Raw genomic sequence first — 12,753 nt, 5'->3', positions numbered from 1 at the left:
AGCTGTAAGACACTGTCTCTATGACAGATTAAATAGAGAGCCTTGTAATGAGAGGCTAGTCCACAGTCTGGTCAGTTGGCAACAAAAAAAGAAAAATTTGCTTAAAGAGTGAAGGGCAAGAGCATTTTAACTTGGAGCAACTCAATAGATGATGCCGTTGCTAGGTAATGTCTTTCGTGTCTGCAAAAAGTCTTTAGGTGAAAGCTAATCAATAAGGTAGATACAGTGTGATGTCATTTGTTGCCATGGTTTCTGAACTTAGCAGTCTTTTATCTGCAAATAATATTGATGGTTGCTATGCAGTTGAATATTTTCATATTTTTTCTGCCATTATAAAGCTCTTTAATCTTAGCTAAAGCTTCGAAGAGCAGAGCACTTAAGAGTTTAAATGGTTTAATAGATAGGCTTCTATTACAATCCTAAAATATCTTGAATTTTACTACCTAATAAATAACAGGCATCAGGAGGAAGTGAACAAGGTTAACATTTTGATGATTAAATTTCCACAAAGCGGTTGACATTTTCTAGTAAATTAATCTGCAAATTAAATATCTCTGTGGAATTAGTGCTATGACTCATTACATGGCAGATCATGTTAAAAAAAAAGGGGTAAGCAGTCAGTCCTCCGGATGATAAGACAGTCAAATGTATAAAGCTCTAAATGTCTCAAAACCCATCATAGCTTCTTGAACAATGGCTTTGTGTTTCATATATCTTTCACTGTTGGATTGTTCCTCTTCGTTAGCTTGGCTTTGGCTAGAAAATATTTTATAGCAGCTTATGCTAATCATTGGAGAGTTGGACAGGCTGAAAGGGAAATGAGACTTATTTTTCCTGATAGTTGTCGAGGTGAAGGGAAAGCATTTCCAGGTCAGATCCTTTAAATCAAACATAACTTCATTCTTAATATTCTATGGAGATGTTAGTTGTAGTAAAATGCTGTGTTTCCTTTGCTTGATTTATTGGATCTCTTTACAGTAGTTTTTCTTGATAGTTTGAGTTCTTGAAAGCATTTTGGAGGGAAAAAGATGAAAAGAGATAAGGAGAGGAAGAGCAGTTAAAAATCAGATGATGACCTGCTGAATTCTACAATTTGTACATCTTTGGTGATGTTTACCATACTGTCTAGTTTTTCTCTTTTTCCCCAATGCATTCCTTCTCCTCCTCTTCAATTTCCACTGTTCTCTGCCTTGACAACACATTTCTTTACAAAGTGTTTTGCCACCTTCTTTCTTGTCTTCTTCACACATCTCTCCTCTGTGTGGTGATGTTGACTATCACCTTTCTTTTGAACGGAGAATTGCCTTCATAGTCCTACTTGTCTCCTTAATATAGTGAGTGAATTGTCAAGGATGCATCCCAAATGGGAGAACCTGAGGAAGATGTCAGCAGGAAAAGTGATACATACAACTAAAATCCTACTCCTGCAAAGTGGGCAGGGGTGTTCTTGATGATTCCTCTGCTGGAACTCCTCTAGAAATTCCCTGTTGGCCATGCAGAAACACAATAACAGCCTTCAAGGAGTGTATCCTCAAAGTAGTGCTACTGAGAGCAGGCAGATGGAGGAGGCATGTCAGCTTGATGATGATTGCAAGTATCAAATTAACAATCTGAAAAAGATACTAGCAATGCAGCAGTGTTTCTTACCCAAATGTTTAAAGAGAGGGAGGAGATAAAAAAAAAAAAAAGAAAAAAGAAAGGCAGCCTGGAAAAGGAGATACAAATCAGTAGTGCTGATCAGCAAGAGCTTTAAATGACTATCTGATGCTAAATCTGTAAAGTGGTGCCATCGAGTGGAATTATCTAAAGAAGTATTTCACTCTAAGGCTGCCACAAAGAAAAAGCATTTACTTCAGATGCCATATGCCAACTGTGCAATCAGGCTTCCAGTCATACATGGTGTCTGTTCTAAAGCTGGGGGGCAAGGGAGCCATTCGCAGTTGCTCTTGCATAACACTTGCTTTTATGATACTAGATATTCGATTGCTTGTGCTGTTGTGAGAGTTTTGTTGTTTAGGATAATATACTTTTATTACTTGAGATTTTTTTATCTTAGGGTTACTTGTTTTTTGTGTTTTGGGGTGTTTTGTCCCCCTCATGAAAAAACTAAATTGTCAGACAATTTTTTAGTGCTCTTTCACATCATCAAGCAATTAAATCTGTAAAAGATTAAAAGAAACATACCTTTTCTGTCTGAGAAAATACCCACACACCTCATTATATGAGGGACAGTTGGGTATTTTGTGCTAATGAACAACTTCATAAAACATACATACAATAGTGGAAACTCTCAGGAAGCTTTAACAAAAGAATTTCTTAATTTGTGAATTTCTACTATGTTTTTTTAGGCCAAATATTTGCGCCAACAGCCTTTACAAGACACTGAGTGTAGGTGATAAGTAGACATGGGAGTTTAAGTATCCACTCCTAAAAGAAAAGGATAAGAGAAGCTGTACACATAAAATCTCCAGAGCCACCATGACATCACTGCATTGCACACACCTGTAAAGCCTTTCAAACTCTTCCCAGCCCTTTCACATGGGGTTTTGATGTTCCATGTAATACTGGTTGGCCCCGTGTCACTGAGAGCTTAACACAGGTTTGGAATAGGTTTTTCAAGCGTGATATGGAAATTAAAATAAAAACAAGTGTAACAGTAAAAGTATTTAGTGAAAGTACCCCGGCCTTTGAAGTCACATATGGGCCTAAGGTGAGATAATGTAATCTGGAATAAATTTTACCAGCTATACCTACAAGTCTTCAAAGTGTATGATACAGTTACATCATAATAGTTGAATACAGTTATTTCAACCCTGTCGATAGTGCTGAATGTAGTAGATGATGCAGTTATTGCAGTTGAGGGGTGACTAGTAAGACTAAGAAAAATACAGATATTTAAACTAGCTAGATGTTTCAGCTATTGTTGATGTTACTTAAATAAAAACCCCAGAACTTGATGTTAAAAGTTGCTTCAGTGTATAAAATTCTTGAAAAAAAAGTAGTACAAAAATCTGAAGTTTGGAAATTACTTTAGATTTATTAAAGCAATTTTCATTTCACTTTATGTCTGTATGATTCAGCTAAGCTCTTCTCTGGAGCTTTTATATCTTTAGTTGAGGTCTTCGGTCAGTCATGCTGCAAATAATCTCTTTTTATGAGTAACTCAAGGCATGTTTACTTTCTGTATACTGATCTAGAAACAGAAAGTTAGTTCCCAATACAAATTTAAACAAGCAGTTTATTTAATAATTGCAGAATGTTTTTTTCTCAGGTATGGGGAGATAAATGCACAAAATTTTTTTCATAATGTACTGCAGAAAAACAAAAAAGGCTTGTTGCTTGAACATTCTGTGGAAAACACAATTTTCACCCAATTTTCAAAAGATCTTCACAAAAACAAGCCCTCCACCTCAAACCTGCAACAGCCTAATAGAGAAATCCTGTGCAGACTAAGGAAGGAAATCCTTTGTGGTTCTTGTAACTTGTACTGAGATAAGTTCATAATGCTTTTTTAGGAGAGGAAATTTTTTCCCAGCACAGCTAAAGGCTATAGGTGACATGATTCTTATCTTGCTCACCTAAAATCCATGCAAGAAGCTAATCCCCCGATTTTCATCATTTGGGTGAAATCAGTCAGATATTCATGTGTTTAAAGAGGTTTTAAGGACACTTTTGCATGTATTTAAGATGCTTTCAAAGGTTCACTTTTTCTGGCACCTCATAAACTATCCAGCCAACCAGATCTAAGAATTGCCAGCATTTTAAACACAAAGGATTCCTCTGTGTAAAAGGCAGATTTTTTTTTTTTTGTCTAGTCAGTACGATATTTTTATACGATTTTTTTTTAAAGCCATTCTAGGTGTGGGAATTAATTCCAGGCTATTTTGGGAGTAGGACATGCAGAACACATGATGCATAGCTACTGAGAAGTCTGTATTTGTTTTCTGTTTGAGTCTCTATATTTCTCCACATTGATCAAGCTCAGCTGGAGTGTACTGTTCTTAGCACCTCTGACTGAACAAGACATGATGATATTGTCCGCCCTATTTTTGGCAAGCATTGCATTTTGTTTGCCCATTTTGTGGTACTGTTTATTCCCTTTACTGGTCTTCTTTTCTTCCACCATTCAACCAATGAATTTTCTTTTACCTTACCTGAAGCTGCTATATGGTATTACTTCCTTTAGTCAAATCTGCTTCCCCTCATCCACTATGTCCCCTGAAACTTTATGATCTTCTGTACAAATCTTCCAACCCCTCTTCTCTGATTTGCCATTTCTGAACATTATTTTAGATCATCTTGTTCACATCCAGCAATGAAATGAGTTCTGCTGGCAGAAAGACACAGCAGCTTTACTTAATGTGCTCGGGTTGCTTGAGATTACTTGATAACAAAGAAATTGCAATTTCTGATAGGCAATGCTTTCAGATGTTTAGCCTGGGACAGCCACAGGGCAGAAAAGTCCTTCCTAAAGGCACATTCCTTTCTGTTTATCATTGGCCTGGAACACCATCTTTCCAGGATGACAATGAACCTGGTTCACTTTTAGCACATTCTCAGTGCAATTTGGTACAGTATTTCTTACACATTAAAAAAAAAAAAAAAGAAAGAAAAAATAATTAAAAATTACTTTATTTATTTGTTTTTATTTAGAAGATAAAAATTCAGTATCCTGCACAGAAAAATCCTTTACATTGTAGAGTTATAGACAGGAAAAGGCAATGAAGTATATCTTAGTAATCTTATTATATTCAGTGTTTATTTTTACATTGAAAGCTATTGCTGTTTCTTCCTGAAAATTTTGCTGGCAACAACAGGGTAAAAATGCTTTATTACACAAATTATATACTTCTAGCACAGTCTTTTAAAATGAAAATTACCTGTACAAAGGAGATTTTCAGTCAGTCTATGTAGGCAGCTGGAAATTGGTTTGAATGCATGCAGCTAATGGTCACAGCAGTTTGCATGGGAGCAGGTTTAATGTAAATCTAGGCACTGTTTACTTTAGTTATGCTTTCATAAACGTTGGACATAAGGAATGAAAAAATGCTGTAGTAAATGGTGAATAAAATCAAAAGGCATTTTTTAGAATTCTAGAGTCAATTATCTAATGAACTAATGTGTTTTGATGAGATATGACACCTTAATTCCCTTTAAAAACAAAAAAAAACCAACCTAAACTGATCTTTTTTTAAATCTTCAAGTGCTAGCAATTATTAGGAATAATTTAATAATCCTTCTGACATCAATAGGAGGAAAAAGTGTGAGAAAATACTAAAACTGAGGGCAAATAAATGTCTTGTATAATTATTCTTTTCTTAGAACCTTACATTGCAATAGGTAGGTTAGGTTTTCCATGCTAATAGCTAATACAACCTCCGTCATAAAGCTCCCTTCATCTGAAGCCATCAGATTATGACATTTACTCTCCTTGTTTAGCTAGGAGGAGTGGATACCACTTGCTGTAAAATGTCTGACGTCAACTGATTTCTTTTTACTCAAGTGTAGCTCTTGCACAGAAGGTTGAGAAGGTGCAGAATATTATAGTAATCCTGTATTTAATTGTTTCTGCATGTCCTGGAATTTAAAGAGAATTTAGGATATGTTTGGCTTTCCCTGCATAATCAGGTTGCTATGGTAAACATATTATTCTATACAAAGAAAGAGCATGTTTAGTCAGGTGCTGATCCTTTTCAGTATAATGCGAGCTTCAAATTATTTTTGAATGATTGAATTTGTTTGGTAAGTGTTTTATCACAATAACTAAGAGAGGAACATCACAGAATAAGGTGTGGCTTCTGATATTTCAGTAGCAGATACATCCTATGTAGTTAGCTGTTCAGAATCAATAGGACTTTAATTCTCAGTTAAACTATCTCCTCAGAGTGAGCCTACCTTACACAATCTAACCAAAATCTCAGTACTTTTGGAGGCAAAATATTATTTTGAAGCCAGTAAAAAGTTGCAATTATTAAGTACCACCACTAAATTAATTAACCTTGTTTCTAGTGCTTATCTTGTAACATGTGTGAAAGTAAAGGAATGATAGATTTATAACTTGTGTATCAATTTCAGCAGCAGTGTACTAAGCTACTATAACTGTATCTTTGAATATTTAGAAGTCAAGAAATAGTTCAGAGAAATCAGAAATCCTTTTCTAGAGCACTTACTGACTGAGGTTTTTGTCTATTTTCAAGACACTTTCGGTTCTGCTGATGTCTGCAGTCAGATGATCTAAACCGTACTCTGAACTTAGGTGGGAGCCAGGCAAAATAAAATATGAGGCACCGATATTAACAAGGAATTCAGGCTTTTTGAATATATGTGTTTGTACTTTGTTCGTTAGTTGAGAAGACTGAGAAAGTAAGACCTAAATTCCCTTTGAACTTGTATCTCTTACCTGAAAAAATGTGCCCTATCTGTCTGGGGATGGGCATCCTTCCATTTTTCTGCTGGTGAAACTGTTGCACGTTACATAAAATGAATAAACATTACTTGCAGCAAGGACTGAGAGGAACCTGTTCTCATTGCAGCGTAAGTGACTGGCCACTGGGCTTTCAGGTCATTCTGGCTTATTAAATTAAGCATTACAGAAGATAATGCTTAATTACAGAACACACAGAATCCTCATTACAGGGCCTTCCTTTGCTCATTCCTCTGGAGGATTTTCCATCTCTGATGACTCCTCTCATCAAAGCAACTTTTGCTTAAACTGATTTTATTATCCTTCAGGCATCCTCTTTATTATAGCAATAGCTGACCAGGATACCACTGTTAAAGACTTTTTTGTTTATTTTATAGACTCTTCACAGCAGATGGGTCCTGTTCATCAGTTACTTCTCTGCCCATGGGTGACTGACTGTTCTTTGGCACACCGTGATGTGACATATTTGTAAAAACAACCATGTTGTCTAAGGTGGATGCGTAGAAAGAGACCATGAGAGCCCTAAATAGTGACAACTTAGACTCATTAAAATTCTCTGTATATTTAAGTATCAAGGAATTATTTTTTTCAGTTTCTAATTTGGCTCTTCTTGACAAATAGTTACAGCTGAGAGAATGAAGACAAACAACATCAGTTCTTCTGTAGACAATCATATCTTAATTTTTGACATGATTACTAAACACAACTGTATTTAGTGATGTAGTAGATGCACTTCCTATAAGTTTCTTTCTGGAATGAATATCCCCATATAATTGCCAATGCAACATAGTTTTTAAACTACGTATATCATAGAGTTATCATGAAGTATTTGCTCTAATTCTCTTTATCAGCATGACTTTTTAAAAATTCTTGCACTTTATGTCCTTCTAGATTGAATTCTGGCATATTGAAAGTCACCTCAAAAGTGTACTTTTGAGGCTTGGATCAGCTGTACAAAGAGGCTTGGATCAGCTATAAAATGAACTGAGAATTTTCTTCCATAACTAATAAGATCCCTCACTACTCCAACTGAATTAGACTGTTAAAAACAAACAAACAAACAAACAAACACCTAAGTAAAACAAAATCAAACCAAAACAAAACCTCCCAAACAAATATAGTAAATTTACATTATGGAAAAAGATATTAAGAATTATCTGCCAGTAGGTTAACCTAAAAGGTTTTATTGTCACAAAACTTACAGTTAGAAAACCTCCACTAAGGTTTTCATTCAGCAAAATATTTCTGAAAATGCTAAAAAAATTAATGTAGTGTGTGGTTAACTGTCTGGTTGCATAATGAAAGGCTACACTTGGAGAATTGTTTTTTAGTTTCTAGCAATATTTGCTCCTGCTGTAAATTTGGGTTCAATCAGTAGAGCAGTGGGCAGGCCCAGGATGAGATTCACTGATGCTGTGATTAAGTTAAATCAGGAGGAGCAGACTTTTCTGCATCTTAATCCGTCTGTCATGGTTTGAGATAACCCAAAATCCAATTCCCTAGTCTAAACCCCCACCTCTGGTGGGTTTTTTTTACATATAATATTCTTTCCTATCAAATGTATTAGTTTGGTCCATGGTTTGGGTCATATTTAGAACATTCTCACACCAGTATTGCATTAAAACAATTTAAAACCATACAGAGGCAAACCCTTAGAAGTTAGGGCCAGTGTTACCTGAAATGAGATTGTCTCATATATATGCAATGTAAGACTGTCCTTGATATTAATTTTTTTCACACCTGACTATTTAGCACTTTCAGCACTGAGGGTTTTGGAGTAGAAGATCTGTTGGAGCTTGGATAAATCCGTTGGCCCTTTAAGCTCTGGGGAGCTCTCCTGTAGATAGTTGATGGAAGGGGAGACTCTGACAAAGGCTGTGCTTTTGACTTCTGTTTCCTGAGATCTAGACAAGAAAAATTATAGGCATTTTTGCTTTTGAAATGCTTGACAGAGTATTTGATGAGTTATGTTTCTGCATGAATAGAGAATATCTTAGATAACCCTGTGTGGAGACTATTTAATTCTGATCACATTAATATTGGAGTTTCTGAGGTATGTGCTAAATATTTTAGATCAATTATAGAGCTTAATTATGCATTAGTTATACTAAGTTCAGATATGAAAAGCATGCAATGCCAATGATTCCTTATTGTTGCTGTTTCCACTAAGATATAACAGTGACACACTGTCCTTCTGGTTGCCATGGAGGAGGAATAGTTTTGGTTTGCTATATTTTTGTTTGGTTTGGGTTTTTTTAATCATGTTTATGTGCACACTTCAACTAATACAGGGTGACTTGTAGTTTGTCTTGGGGGGTAGAGCGTAGAATAAATTTAGGTTTTCATTTAATTTATTTTACTTCACTGAAATCATGACTCTATCAACTGTTTATTCTTACAGGGAGATGTGAATGCGGCCAATGCACTTGTTTCCCTCCAGGAGACAACAGAGTTCATGGCAAAAACTGTGAATGTGATGATCGACAGTGTGAAAATGCAGAAGGAGATGTCTGTGGGGGTATGTGTTCACTTAATAAAAATAAGAACAAAAAATAACGATAGCATGACTAAATCTTCCTGCTCTGCTTGATTTTATAACATAATGTCACTATATACGATTGGCATCATTAATTATCATTAATAGACTGCAGATTTTTGTAAGAAACAATCTCTAGAAATATTGAATATGTTAGTGAATATTTGTTTTAAGACTTCAGAAACACTAACACTGAAGTAGATTAAATAAAATTAGTGGCATAAATGTAAGTGCTGTAGTATATCCAAATTCCATCAATGTCCATTAGAGAAGAATACAGACATTTGAAGAAGAACCTGAAATATTAGGTAATTTTACTTTGTGTTTAGTACACCTGATGTTTCGCTATGTTGTAACATACCTAAAAGTATTAATGACCAGAAAAAAATTTAAATGTCTCATAATCACTGACAGTGACTATGTTTTCTAAAAAAAATCATAAAATATATCATGAAAGAATCTAAAATATTTGAGAGACAGTGTCATAGTAATTGTAGATGTAGATGATTTATTTTAGTGTTGACCGTGAAAATCTCACTCAGGTAGGTTTGGATATGTAAATGTATATATGCCATATGGTATTTCAAAAGGAGGTGAGTAGTATTTATCTTAACTGCTGTCATTCTAGATCTTACTGGCTTTATTTTTTAAATGATTCTTTGATTCTAAATATTAATAAAGTAGTTGGTATGAACAATGACACATTGTATTATATTCCTTATTTCTATGTAGGAAAAAACGTACTGTTTCGTGATCCTTGTGTACATTAACAGTTTTGACTACAGCAAATATTTCTTTATGCTGCCTTCCATGCAGAATGTAGACATATATAGAAAATTGTGATTTGAATATCTAAACAACCATAATAATAATTTATAACATTCAGAGTAATTCAGTAATAGGAATGTCTAGGAAAAGAATAATTTTGAAATTTAATTTTGTATAAAGGACATAAAAGTACAGAAAAGCACTGAAAAGCTATGTCATATTTATTATCAACTAAATAGTTGGGAACCAAAATTCATTATCATTCATGCTTAAAAATATCTCTTCTCTTAGTATCACTCATACTTTACATTATTCAACAACAGTGTTTCAGTGTTAATGTTGCTAATGATATTGCACATTTTGAAAAATATAGACAAGAATTCCATTCTTCCTTCTTAGGAGGGATACAGAGATAATTTTGATTTTTGATGCTGGCTAGAGCACCTCACACTTAAATGAATAATCACCTCAACACCTGAGCCAGTGTCCAATTTTGTACTGTTCACAAGACAGTCTAGATCACACTTTTACCTGAATAAAGTCTCTCCTTTAGTATAAATTGCTTATTTACAATCCATATGCTTTAAGCTTATTTTCCTCATTTTGGAGCAACAAATACAAAAGAGAGACAGGTTATTTTTGTAATATTGGTATTTAATTTCTTGTTCTACTATATTTATAAATATAATTTGAGATCTTTTAAGTTTATTCTAGATTTGGTTGTAATTTACTCCTTGAAGTATGTTCTTATGTTGTTGTTATTGCATGATTTAATTCTTTCTTTCATTGTTTTACAGATTAAGAACTGGTTTCCCCTTCCTCTGGTTCTGTTCTCATGCCACTGAAATGTTTCTTTGTTTGCACTTTTTTGGTTCTTCCACATGAAGTGTGCTGAGATTCAAATTAATCATGCAGTTCTCTTCCATACATCAGTTTTCCTTCTCTTTGCTGCTGGAGCCCTGAAATGGCTCCTTCCCTCATTTATCCTCTCTCTCTCTCTCTTTCTTTCCTTACTTTTTTTTTTAATTCTTTCTACTTTTTTCCTTCTTTTTTTTGCTACTGTCAGATCCTGAAACATTATTTTTTTGACCATCCAATGTCTGTCTGTGCTTCTGATCCACCTATCTCAAGAGGCCACCTCACACCCCAATAACTAAGGGGAGCACCTATTTAGGTGTAAGCACTAAGTACAGAAATGTGTATCTTCAGAGTGTCCTCATCAGTTGCAGGTTTCTGTTCACTCATCATTTAGCAACTGAACTCCCCTCACCTTCAAACTCATAATATGAACCATTTACTCATTACTCATTTTCTGACTTCATCTTTCTTGTAGTTTCGTTGAAATGTCTCTTCCCACTGTTTCTGACCAAATGTAGGAATTTCTGTCACTGTTTTCCTTTTCAGATCCTCAAGAGCCTCTAATGTTACCGACAGCTTTCACCCTACTCTTTAGTAGTAGTCAGATGTTTTACTTGGCTATCCCTTTCTTTCCTGATAACATTTTAAACATTTCCTTTGGTACACCATACTTCACCTATCTCTCTTTTTTGGATATTCTACCAATTTTAACCTTATTTTGCAACTTATCTATTCACTGAACTTCTCTCATTAATTTTGCACTAATAGCAAACATATTTCCCTCTCCTCTTTTTGGGTTTGTCCATGCTTCCATCTCAGCCTGAACTTCTTGACACCTTTTGCTGACTGCTTATTCCTTCCTCTTCTCTTGTCCTCTTTTCATTACTATTTTTCTACCACTGTTGCTACCTAGGCAATCACTGTCAATACATAAGCCCTTGGTAGTAAATCTATCTTTGGAGGATTATAAGCTGGACTCTGTGAATGTGCAGGGTCTGACAGTGAGCACTGAGTGCTGGTAAGCACAAAGAAACAACACCAGTGTTTTCAGATTGAATGCATGCTGAAATGAGAAACACGAATGAGAACCTAAATGATTTGAATAAGAATTGTTACTGGCTTCCTCTGGCCATCAGAGATTGATTAATAGCTCGCTTTCCAGACCAGCTGTCCATGCAATGGTAGAAAGACATGAGGCGAAAGATATGATAAATTAGGGTACAATCAAGTGAGACCCTATTACCATGTTTCTGTATGATCGTAGTGAGTCATTCCCTTAAAAATTCATCTGTCCATCAATGAAGTACCAGGAATAGAGACACTATGTCTCCACAAAGGTTGCAAGAGAACTCAGCATAGATTTCACTATAGCACTCTGCTATTAGAAATTGATTCATATTATTATGGAATCATAGAATGATTTGGGTTGGAAGGGACATTTAAAGATCATTTAGTCCAACCCCTCCCTGTTATAGGCAGGGAACCTTTCACTAGACAAGGTTGCTCAGAGCCCCATCCACCCTGGACTTGAATATTTTCAAGGGTGGGAAATACAGATCTCTCAGAAACCTTTTCCACTGTCTCAACACCCTAATCATAAAAAAATCTCTTCCTTATGTCCAAGTTAAACCTACTATCTTTCAGTTTAAAACTATTACCCCTTGTTCTGTGACTACAGACCTTGAAGTGTCTCTCCCTCTTTCTTATACTCTCCCTTTATAATATTGAAAGGGCACAGTAAGGTTTCCCCAGAGCCTTCTCTTCTCCAGGCTAAACAATCTCGACTCTCTCAGCCATTCCTCATAAGAGAGGTGAACCATTCCTCTGACCATTTTCGTGGCCCTCCTCTGGACCTGCTCCAACAGGTCCATCCATGTCTTTCTTGTACTGAGGACCCCAGAGCTGGACACATTAGTCCAGGTGGAAGAACAGAGGGGGAGCCTCACCTTCCTTGACCTGCTTTCCAGATCCTTACTTTGTGTTCCCCTTCCTTTGTCTATGCCTCTGTACAGAGACTTACTAAGCGATAGCTGGACGAGATGTCTCATGCAGCTTTTTTGAGATAGATGTGTTCTACTTAAAAACCCATTCTCTACAGTTCAGTTTTTTTCAATTATGTAAGATTTTTCCAGGTATATTGCAGTGCTGATCCACAGAAATATTTAAC

At 35.5% G+C, this 12,753-nt stretch overlaps 1 protein-coding gene across 1 annotated transcript in view; it reads left to right on the top strand.

The window, feature by feature from the left end:
* ITGBL1 (integrin subunit beta like 1) overlaps positions 1-12,753 on the top strand; it is a 140,865-nt gene that overhangs the window by 112,135 nt on the left and 15,977 nt on the right. Inside the window, 1 exon segment of the mRNA XM_032678606.1 lies at positions 8,826-8,942. Within this exon segment, the coding sequence (XP_032534497.1) occupies positions 8,826-8,942 (117 nt within the window).

This window comes from Chiroxiphia lanceolata, chromosome 2 (genome assembly GCF_009829145.1).
Source record: "Chiroxiphia lanceolata isolate bChiLan1 chromosome 2, bChiLan1.pri, whole genome shotgun sequence".
NCBI lineage: Eukaryota > Metazoa > Chordata > Aves > Passeriformes > Pipridae > Chiroxiphia > Chiroxiphia lanceolata.
This window is presented reverse-complemented; position numbering and strand designations above follow the sequence as displayed.